This window comes from Centruroides sculpturatus, unplaced genomic scaffold, assembly GCF_000671375.1.
Source record: "Centruroides sculpturatus isolate CEXI.00-Female unplaced genomic scaffold, Cexi_2.0 scaffold106, whole genome shotgun sequence".
Classification (NCBI taxonomy): domain Eukaryota; kingdom Metazoa; phylum Arthropoda; class Arachnida; order Scorpiones; family Buthidae; genus Centruroides; species Centruroides sculpturatus.
The window spans coordinates 883,178-894,522 of NW_019384517.1; the positions used below are offsets into that span (position 1 = coordinate 883,178).

Below are 11,345 nucleotides of genomic sequence, written 5' to 3' on the forward strand. Positions count from 1 at the left end.
TAGGAAGATCAAACTATTTGACTTTAAATTTAACCTAATCTCACGAAATCTAACACTTTTGTGTGGAGAGAGCGTTCACATCAATCTAACAGATTTATACTGTTTTCTCAATTTCCATAAGTGTTTTGTGTTTGAATGCTGTCTTTTTGTTCAGGATTAGGGAGACTTTCTGGAATTGTAACATCTATGGCGATTTGCACGAATTCGGATTACGAGGTAATATGCCGATTTTTATAAAAAACTTCTTACAGAATCGAAGATTTCAAGTTAGGATGGGCAACACACTATCTAGGCCTTTTATCCAAGAAGAAGGCGTACCTCAAGGTTGTATTTTGAGTGTGACTCTGTTCCTAATCAAAATTAACAGCATAGTTAACTGCCTTCCTCCCAGTGTGAAACACTCTTTGTATGTGGACGACTTTCAGATCTCCTGCCAGTCTAGTAATATGAGTTTCATCGAGAGACAACTGCAAACCTCCCTAAATCGCATATATGATTGGTCCAAGACCAATGGCTTCACATTTAACGCAGCGAAGACATCATGCATCCACTTTTGCCGAAGGCGTGGTCTGCACTTGGATCCGGAAATTTACCTAAATGGGGATAAAATTCCAATGGTGAATGAAGCTAANAGTCTGTATGCTGCAGGATATGTGAAAAAAAAATTACAAAGAAACAACAGTGTTTCTGATGAGTATTTTGGCACTTTCATTGTAAGAAGATTTATTTGTTCACAAATAAAACTTAATTTCATTGAAAGACTGGGATTTGGATCAGTTTCTAAACATTCAGTGATCAAAATGGATGCATATTTCAATTTATCACCTATATCTGACTTATATGAATTCAAATGACTTATTAATTCCTTAACGACTGTTTTAATAAAAAAGGGTCTTTTTGGAATGCCCGTTCATTTTTATTACATAAAAAAATTCTTCATTTCAATTGAAAAAAGTGGTTTTTTCGATTTTTCGAATTTCGCAAAAATTGGTACCTATATGGTAGCTTTTCCTCTGGATAGCCAACTTTACAGGGGCTACCTGCAGCCTGCGATGGTGGCTTTTCCGCGTGCTTCGCTAGCGTGCAGGAAAGCTGCCATTCGTCGGTTAGCTTTAAAATAATTTAAAAAGAAAAACATGACAAAACATAAAATGAAAATAAATTTATTGATTCAAAAACATTTATAAAATGATTACAATCATAAAATACAATATTATTTATACTATTGAAATATAATAATCTGATATAAAGTAATAATTTTTACATAAATAAATACTATAAAAAAAAGTGAATAAAAATTAAATGTACGTAATTATTAATAAAAATATATATAAATTATTTACAGTTAAAAATAAGAAAGGAAGCAAAAAATATTTTAACATAACGATTAAATATTAATGTAAAATTTTTACGTGAAATTCTTATGTAAAAAAATAAGAATAACTTTTTTAAAATTTTTCCACAGTATGATATATTCGGAAACAGGGTGCTGCACACAATGGCACATCGCAATCTTTGCAAAAATATCACGTTTCCTTTCTTATTTTTTTGCCTGCACCGTCATGCTTAGTTTTGCATACGGCACAGTGTCTAGTGGGAGCCTTTTTTTTGTCGGTCTCCGGAAGAAGGTCCGGGAAATGTCTTTCCGTAAGTCTAAGTGGACCTGGAATTCTCGGACCTGAAGTTCTCGGCTGACCATGTTTTGTAACCCTCGTTTCGGTGTGATACTTTTCTATAATTGTTTCAATAATGTTAATTCTAAAGTCTAGATGACTTAGTACGCCACCATTTTTTTCATGTAAAACAAAAGCATTAAAAGTACAAATATCTAATAGATGGAAAAATACTTTTTTGTAAAATTTCTTCCCTCTTTTTCTCGCCACTGGATAATCTCGAAGATGCTGATCTAATACATCAACACCTCCCATTGTGTCGTTATAGTCGACAACAACCTGTGGCTTTACAACTATTTTACCGGCATGAGTTTGTTTTCTTACCATTGATGGATTGTGGACCGTAGAGAGTAAAGTGACGGCTCTTTTGTCTTGCCACTTCAAAGCCATCACTTTACCCCTCTGCATCGCCACTGTTTCTCCCTTTTTCAATTTTTTATTTCTAACCTCAGCTGGGATCTGTTGTCTGGTCGTCCTCACAGTTCCATAGAAATCTGTTTGGACCGTAACCAGATAATCAGCTAAATGTGGGGAAGAATAAAAATTATCTGTTGTTAGACAATAGCCCTTGCCTAACAACGAGTCCGCTAATGATAAGACAATTCTTGATGTAATAGGCATATCTTTATATTTTTGATTGAAAACTGTATCTTTTCCGGTATAAATTATGAAATTATATAAGTAGCCAGATGCGGACTCGCATAACATGTAAAATTTCACACCGAAACGAGACCGTTTGAGAGGCATGTATTGTCTCCACGAAAGACGTCCTTTGAACAGCATCAAACTCTCATCCACCACTATATCCCTTTCTGGGACATACAGACGCGAAAATTTTGAACATAAATTTTGAACTACTGGCCAAATTTTATTCAGTTTAGGGTTTGGATGAGTTCGCGGATTATAATTTTCATTATTACTAAAATGCAAATTTTGTTTTATTTCCAAAAAACGATTTCTTGCCATTATTCTTCGAAAAATTGGAGTCTCAAGTGTTTCGTTTGTGGTCCAATGCATTCTCTCATCCGGTTTATGAATTATTCCTTGCAGTAAGATAACACTCAAAAACATAAACATTTCCTCCACGGAAACAGGATTCCACCGGCTCCTGGATGTCTGCGGTTTTGATAGGGCGTATCTGTTCGTTTCAGTAGTGATTTCGTTCATTAATTCGTTATCGAAATATAAATTAAAGTAATCTAAAGGTTCAGTTATGTGAATTTTAGAAAACCGACACCCAGGAGTTCCAGTGAATGGAAAGCGTGGAGGAGGATTAGGAAATGTACTGGTGTCAGCAGCACACCACGACCTAGCAGCATCTCTTCCCTAGTCGTCCGAGCTGCTAGAGTCGTCGATGGATGGGATGTAGGACTCGGATCCACTCTCCGAGATCGCCATATAGCTGTCCTCGCTATCAGACATTCTACAAATAAGGAATATATTCTAAAAACTGTCTTATTGTTTTGTTATACGCTAAAAATTACAGATTATTCTCCAGAATACATAAAATTATAAACTTACTTGCTAAGATAAGATTGAAAACTCAGCGAAACAGTAAAAACTGTCGATGAAGTCTACAAATAAGCAATATATTCTAAAAACTGTCTTATTGTTTTGTTATACGCAAAAAATTACAGATTATTCTCCAGAATACATAAAATTATAAACTTACTTGCTAAGATAAAACGGAAAACTTGACTCCAACAATAGGAGAAAAGTTTGTCAATGGAGTGTAGAAATAAGACAAATAAATCACTTCCCAAATTGCATGGCATGTGTGAGACGCCCGGTGACAGTTTTTTTACCAGCATTTTTTCCGAAATTTTTCAAAACATTTCAACATATTCAAGTTTTCTAATTTTTTGGAACTGCGAAAAATGCAATAAATAACATATTCAGTGCGCGCCGAGTTTACTCGCAAAAAAAGGCGTAAAGTGCCGGCGTTTCACAAACGTCAGGTAGAAAAAATTCGGATAAAAAACACGCTCGCAATAATCAGTATCGTCCATCGAGTCCATCGCGTGCATCTTTTTTACTATAAATTATTATCTTTCAATATTTTGTTTTTATTTCAGGTTTGTTTTTGAGCTGAAATTTTAAACACTTGTACATCTATAAATTCTCATTTTTGTCTGTCTGTCTTTTATAAAGAATATGTAAATAAATGGTAAAATCATTCACGTGTGTTTACAAAGGTGCTGTTTTCCTTTTTTGATCTAAAACATATATATGTAACATTTTCATTTTCTTAGTTATTTGTCATTTTCTTAGTTATTTGTTTTCATTTTCGCTACTTGTCGAAAATTTCAAGTGTAAAGAAATAATGAAAAAATTTGATTATTTTGCGTTATATTAAACTTTTCCAGCGATCGCAGCTTCGATTCGCTCTTCTGTAGGTCGATTGACTTTTCTTAAGCCAATAAGGGCTTTGTTACCACCCCCGGGCCATAAATGTTTCGGATAATACACTCACTCCCCTATTATTTACAGTAAACCCACACGGTTGGTTGAAAACAATTGAAGGGAAACTCCTTCTAAACTTTTATTGGGTATCTTCTGTCTTTGTTGACATTACTGTAACTAATCACAGACTTGTGAAAGGAAAAATTGTTGCGAAAAGTCCCGCCTCCAACCTTCGAAGTAAAATGTAAACAATCAGAATAAATTCGCTTTTTAAATCTTTTTTTTAGCTCCAATGAACTAATTTAACGTTTTTGACATTAAATTATACAATTCTACAATATTTAAACATGTATATATGTTTTTAAAACTATCTAGCAATAAATATTTTTGGGAAACTCCACTTTTTTACAGTAAGTTTATGGGAGATGTTCTTGCTGGCATTAAAATCTTTGTTTCTACGCCTATTACGCTCTAATTGGCAATTTATATTATGACAGAATCAACTTCAACGAATGAGAGTTTTTTCAAAACTTTCTGGTCTGGATTTTCCCGCGAATAACCACTCCACGTGATCAAAGTCAGAATGTAAACAAACGTAAAAAATTAGGTATAATCTTTATTTTAGAGCGTATTTTTACTAGTTTTCATGTTATTTGACTTTACTTAGACAAGAAGATTTCTGAACAAAAGCTTTCAGCTGAAAAATTAACCGGGAAACTTATTTCTACCGAATATTGCGTAATCGTAGGAAAAAATTATCTAATCGCTTATTATAGTGCATTATTGTAAAAAGTGTGGAAAAAATATACGAAAAGCGTCAAATATTCACTATGTAAAGCACAAATATACATTGATAAACTTTGACTCGTCCCTTCACAATAACAATCGACTCCTCTCCCAGCTAAGTAATTTGAGACATAGTGTGAATTATAGCAAGAACTTCTCCCCCGCTCTGGATAGACAGCTGCAGTTTGTTTTGTTTAGAATTGTCAGACCCGGAATTTTATTATTCTAAAAATATAATTATTTTACTTTTTTTACTTTACTAAAAATATAATTATTTTACTTTATAATGGATTGAAAAAAATGCTGGGAAAATTTGAGACTCTTGTTCCATAACTATCAACATCCTATTGTTATCACACAGCTTGCAGCTCCACTTGCACAAAAGTTTATAGTTAGCGTCCAAATTTCGTCACTTGTTTTAGGTCCCAGGAACACCTATAACCTTTATCTCCTATGACAACCGATCATGTGACCGATTTTCCTAGCAAAAAGAGCTATAAAACATGCTTCCTTCCCACTCTCGGGGGAGTCTCTTCACAAAATCGGGGGACCGACGACATTGGATACCTTTCAGTTGAATCTTTGAACCCGCCGTAAATTCCAAACTTCCCACATCGAATACCATCCGTTAGTTGCAAACTATTATACTTGTGCCCATAAGCGAAGCCAATAACTTTACAATTTTATGAAAAAAAATGATGTCTGTGAAACGCCACGTGATCAAAGTGCGGTCGGAAAGCCACGCGATTTGGGAAAGGATTATTCTAAAATCCTGTCTTACTTTTTACTTATTACGCGCTAAAAATTAGATAATAATCTGTGGAATAAATAGAATTATCATAAACTTACTGGATAATGCAGAACAACTGCCTGACAGATATCCAAAAGCAACGAATTTTCACGCACAAGACTAAAGCACGACTTCACACACCAAGAGCAAAACTCAGAATGAGATATTGTACAGTACAATTATTCAAAGGAAATAAAGAGTCATAAATTCTTGAAACAAACTTGTAAATAGGTATATAGGTAAATATAGGTAATATATAACTAAATAAATTTATAGAAATATGAATAGCCTATTTTCTTTTACTAAAATATTCGTTATAATATGAATGACATATTTTACGCAAAAACTACCACAAAAAATCAGAATAATTTATAATACACCATTTTATAAAATAATTTTATAAAAAATTTTAGTATAAATTTTTATTTATTTTATAATCTACAAACTTATTATTTTTAGCAAATTTATATAAATAAATATATTATTTTCTGTTTTGTTCGGAAATTTCAAATATAATTATACTTTTCATTTCGTGATAAACAAAATACAAAACTATGGTAAACTGTAATATGACTTTGCTAGTAAACAAAAAAAAAAACACAGTGAATGTAATACTACATTTGAAACAATACTTGCATCTGTAAAAGTGCTTTTCCTGCAAAACATCGTGTTTTTGATAGAAGAATGCAGAGTTTTTATAAAAATTCTGTTTATGAATATTTTTCATTAGCTTATTATCAGAAAAAGGTTTTATCTGTCCTACATTGCTTGACCCACACTACCCCCTGGAGTTTCTTACGAAGAGAGAAATAGTATATTGTAAACAAAGACATTTTACACCCTGAGGCTCTAGAAAAGTGCAGTTCGTTTAGTACAGAAGACAACAAATTACTTCACATTATAAAATCTGAAAATAAAACCTATTGATTTATTTTTATTCTATGGTTTTTTCAAAAATAAATTTACAATAATTCAAATAACACAAATTTGCAATAATACGTGTAAATATTATTGTAAATTTGTGTTTTATAGATAAAATTAGATCAAATGATTTTAGATAAAAATAAAAAAAAAAAGTAACTGCAAGAATATATTCAACAATCTGTACAAAACAATCGATATATATACATAAAAAAAAATTACTCTAGACAATCCTGTTATTTTATTTTTTCTTCTGGGATTTGACAATTACATGCAGAAGTGTCAAAGAACTTTTATTATAAAAGCTTATTTATATGAATATCTTTACACAAATACAAAAAAAATTCTTTATATTACAGTAATACTTATTCTATAATCGTTTCTAGCCTTATATGTTGACATAAAAAGCTTTACAATAAGCTCCCACAAAAAATTAAAATAATTTATAATACACCATTTTATAAAATAAATTTATAAAAAATTTTAGTATAAATTTTCACTTATTTTATAATGTATTATTTAGAAACTTATTATTTTTTATGTAACACAATACTGGCAAAGAGACACTCGATACAAGCTTTAGTACAGATAAACATCTGGACGACCTTGAAAACAGCTGATTGTAAGCTTTCGCGGGTTGTTCCCAACAACAGCCTGAGGGGAAGTAGGTTTTCTACACACATCTGAACTAGTTACTGCAAATACTCAATTGTATTACGTTATTTTCTAATAATTTTTTTTTTATTTTCTTGTTATTACTTATATTATATGCTAATCTTAACATCGTTAACCTAACATTGTTTTTTGTGTTTTACAGGAAAAACTCCCACAAAAAATTAAAAAAACATTTAATACACCAATTTATGAAATAGATTTCTCAAACATTTTAACATATAACTTAATTTCCTTTATTACATATTATTTAGAAACGAATTATCTTTCAAATAAAAAAAAATCGCGTCGGATCACGTCACACGCGCAGCTGTACGGTGTAGTTAGCGTAATGTCCTTGAAAACAGCTGTTTATAGCCATTAGCGGGATATTCTCATACAAATCGCAGGGGAAGACCGGTTTCTAGACAGATGTGCATCAGTTACCGTAAACATTCAAATACATTACGAAATTTTCGATCATCTATACACTCAATAGGTGGGGACCGAAAAAATGGTCCAAAATTTAAACTTTTATTGGGTGTATAATTTTAAAATTTTCTGATGTCATAAACAACATCCAATAGAAAGTAAAATAAGCTTTGCCCGAGTTATATCGTCCATAGGCAGAACAGGAACGAATTTTGAAAATTGGACGAGTTATCTCGTCAATGGGCATACCGCATGACTCACGCTTGACGAGTTATCTCGTCAATGGGCGTTAAGGGGTTAAACAATCAAACTTGCTCCATAGATCACATTTCATACTATCACTTAATATCCTTTTAAATTTTGATACAGCAATCGAAATTTCATTTTGCCATATTTCAATAGATAAATCTTTCATAACTTTGATACCAATAATAATTTTTGGACATTGCGTAACATCTATTTTTAAAAAAGAAATATATTGTAATGAATCCATTTCAGATGGTATTGTAATCCAATTTTCAGGAATTCTTTTATTTCTAATTTTTTCTAACTTTTTAAAATTAATCTTATCTGTGGATAACCAATTTTTATACTTTTTTTCTTCTTTTTCGAGCAATTTAGTTGATTTTTCTTCTGGATTGCATTTTTTTGTTGGAAGTATAGTAGATAAGTATGATGGCTGATTTGGAAATTTTGTAGGAAATGCATCCTTTTTTAGACTAGGATGTTTACGTTGAATAGTGAGAACAGTAGCATCACACACGGTGCTATCTTCTCTAATAATAAACTGTTCATCAAAATGATGTATGCAAACTACAGAATTAGTACTGGGTTCAAAATCTTTTCTATGTATTGCTTTAATCCATTGTTTACATAGAACAGGATCTTTGGGAAAACTGAAAACATTAGCCCCTCGATGTGGGTTCCTGTCCGTGGTGAGGGGACTTCCCAGAGATGGTCTAGAAATTCCTCTTTACCATCCCTGGGATCTGAACGCCCACCCACGTGTTTGCCGTGCGTGGTGTCCCGTATGCCGGAAAGGGGGATCCTGGTAGTTGAGGGGCAACATAACGTCCCCAACACACTGCTTTGGCCCCTGCTTCGGATAAACGGGAGGCTCAAATCAGGCTCCGTTTGAGTCAATTGGCTGGTCGTTCACTCATTCTTGACCTCGGCTTGGAGTCAACTGATCGATGCAGACCGGGCAGACATGTCATACAAGATGTGCTCTTCTTGACTGCATTGTGAGGGTATAGCTCCTGGGAAACCCTGGTGTGACGGTCTATGGGAGTTTCCCATGTGACTGCATCCCCTCGTTGGGCCCCGTGGTGGGTGGGGTCACTAGGAGCTGAATGATTATCTTTAAATATGGATTCTTTAAAATCTAAGACATTTACCAAGGCACTGCCACCAAAGGAGGTTAATTCCTCCAATCAACCAACCTACCTTATCGTTCACGCTACAGGAGAAACACCTATGTCTAAACGCTCTCCTTTCTTAATCCAGAAACTTTTCGAATCAACTATTGGGCATGTTAAAAAAATCCAAAAATTGAGGTCGGTAGATCTACTCGTAGAAACAGCCTCCCTTCAACAGTCAGGAAAACTTTTGAATTTAAAGTCTCTAGAAGACATACAAGTCACTATCACGCCACACACAAGTTTGAACTTATCACGTGGTGTGATATCTGAAATTGATCTGATGTCTGAGGACGAATCAGATATTCAGATTGGCCTTTCAGACCAAGGAGTTACTGCTGTACGACGCATCTTCATTTGTCGAGATGGCAAGATAATTCCTACAAAACATTTAATCGTCACATTTAACAAACCAACAATACCATCTTTTCTTACCGCAGGATATTTGCGCTGCTCGGTTCGCCCATATATTCCAAATCCGCTGCGTTGTTTCAAATGCCAGCGATTTGGACATTCCCAAACATCCTGTCGAGGCAAAAGTTTATGTGCACAGTGTGGAGTTGAAGGTCACCAGAGTACTGAGTGTACCAGCACTGCATGCTGTGTAAACTGCAAAGATGCCCATCCTGCCTACTCACGAAAATGCACTGCATGGCAGAAAGAGAAAGAAATTCAGCGATTGAAGACTGTTAATAACATATCTTACCCAGAGGCACGTCGCATGGTCACTTTAAGTGCACCAGTGAAACAGAAGACATTTGCTGCTGTTCTGAAATCCACAAAGACATGTGGAGTTCAGACAGACATTTCTGTTTCACCAATTGAATCTCTGACTCGCCATGAAAAATGTCTGCTGATACTATCTACCAAAGAAAAAGAACAAAACAAGACAAAACCACTCATACCTAAAACAGGGGTAACAACTAGGAATGTGGGTTCCAAAAAAGCCAGTAAGAACCCTCTTAATAAATAACGAATGAAAGCAGCCCTCTCTAAATCCAAAAAATCGGAGACTCAGTCTATGAGTGAGTTCTCTGACTTTTCAGACGAAGAGACTAATAAGGAGGTGACACCACCAACGTCACCTTTAAAAGAAAAAGCCCCTGTGAAATTAAAGAGGGATAACCTTGCTAAAAATGCTGCCTCAAACACATAATGGATTATAAAATAATCCAATGGAACTGTCGTGGTTTTTGCAACAACTTTTCTGACATTAAACACTTGACATCATCTACCTCATCTCTCTGCGTGGCACTACAGGAAACACATCTAAAACCTGGAGAAAATATTTTTTCAAAAGGATTTAATCTCTATTGCAAGGATGATGATAGCCACAACCGTGTTAGTGGTGGTGTGGATATTTTGATTTCAAATTGCATTCCATCCTTACCGGTACAAATAACAACAGAGCTGCAAGCTGTGGCAGCCAGAATATCTATTGGAGTAACTGTCACAGTTTGCTCTATATACTTGCCACCAGATGTCAGAGTCAACGAAGATGAACTGGATGCATTAGTTGAACAGCTGCCAACATTATTCCTTTTACTTGGAGATTTCAATGGCCACAATTCTATGTGGGGCAGTCCCGACATTAATCGTCGAGGCAGAGCCATTGAACGACTCATAGGTAATCAGCAACTGTATTTATTTAATACTGGAGAAGTGACATACTTCCATGCCCCATCAAGAACTTTTACTGCCATTGATCTCTCATTAGCGAGTCCAAACCTGTTTTCAGCATTTTCATGGGAGGTTGGATCTAATCCACTCTCTAGTGACCACTTCTTCATATTTCTAAAATACCAAGGTAGAGAAAGCTGTGAAACAGCCCGTCCACCACGCTGGAAACTGGAAACTGCAGATTGGCCTGCATTTTCCTCTTTGGCTAACATCACTGAGGAAATGGTGAATACTGCAGATATCAATGATGCAGTTGAGGTTGTCACTTCCAGTATCATTCAGGCAGCCGAAAATACAATGGGGAAAACATCAACTAGATATCCAAAACATCCTAAACCATGGTGGAACCAGAATTGCGAGGCAGCATTTAAAGCACAAAAGAAAGCATGGGGGATTTTCAGAAGATACCCCACTGCTAGAAATTTGATTGCTTTTAAAAAAGCAAAGGCAAATGCCAGAAGAATAAGAAGGCAAAGCCAAAGGGATTCTTGGAGGAAGTATGTTTCTAGCATAACATCTTCCACTAGCTCAAAAGCAGTCTGGGATAAAATCCACAAAATTAATGGGAAATATGCTTCTCACTCTCTGTCC

The 11,345-nt window shown here is 34.6% G+C and overlaps 2 protein-coding genes across 2 annotated transcripts; one reads left to right on the forward strand and one right to left on the reverse strand.

Annotated features, from left to right (window-relative positions):
• Nucleotides 1–1,455: 1,455 nt before the first annotated feature.
• Nucleotides 1,456–2,990, reverse strand: LOC111622613 (piggyBac transposable element-derived protein 4-like). The gene has a single exon (XM_023365023.1). It carries the CDS (start codon nt 2,838–2,840, stop codon nt 1,527–1,529), a length of 1,314 nt encoding a protein of 437 aa, XP_023220791.1. The 5' UTR covers nt 2,841–2,990; the 3' UTR covers nt 1,456–1,526.
• Nucleotides 2,991–8,408: 5,418 nt separating this feature from the next.
• LOC111622612 lies at nt 8,409–10,367 on the forward strand. The gene has a single exon (XM_023365022.1). The coding sequence runs from the start codon at nt 9,025–9,027 to the stop codon at nt 10,045–10,047; it is 1,023 nt and encodes a 340-aa protein (XP_023220790.1). The 5' UTR covers nt 8,409–9,024; the 3' UTR covers nt 10,048–10,367.
• The last annotated feature ends 978 nt before the right edge of the window (nt 10,368–11,345 follow it).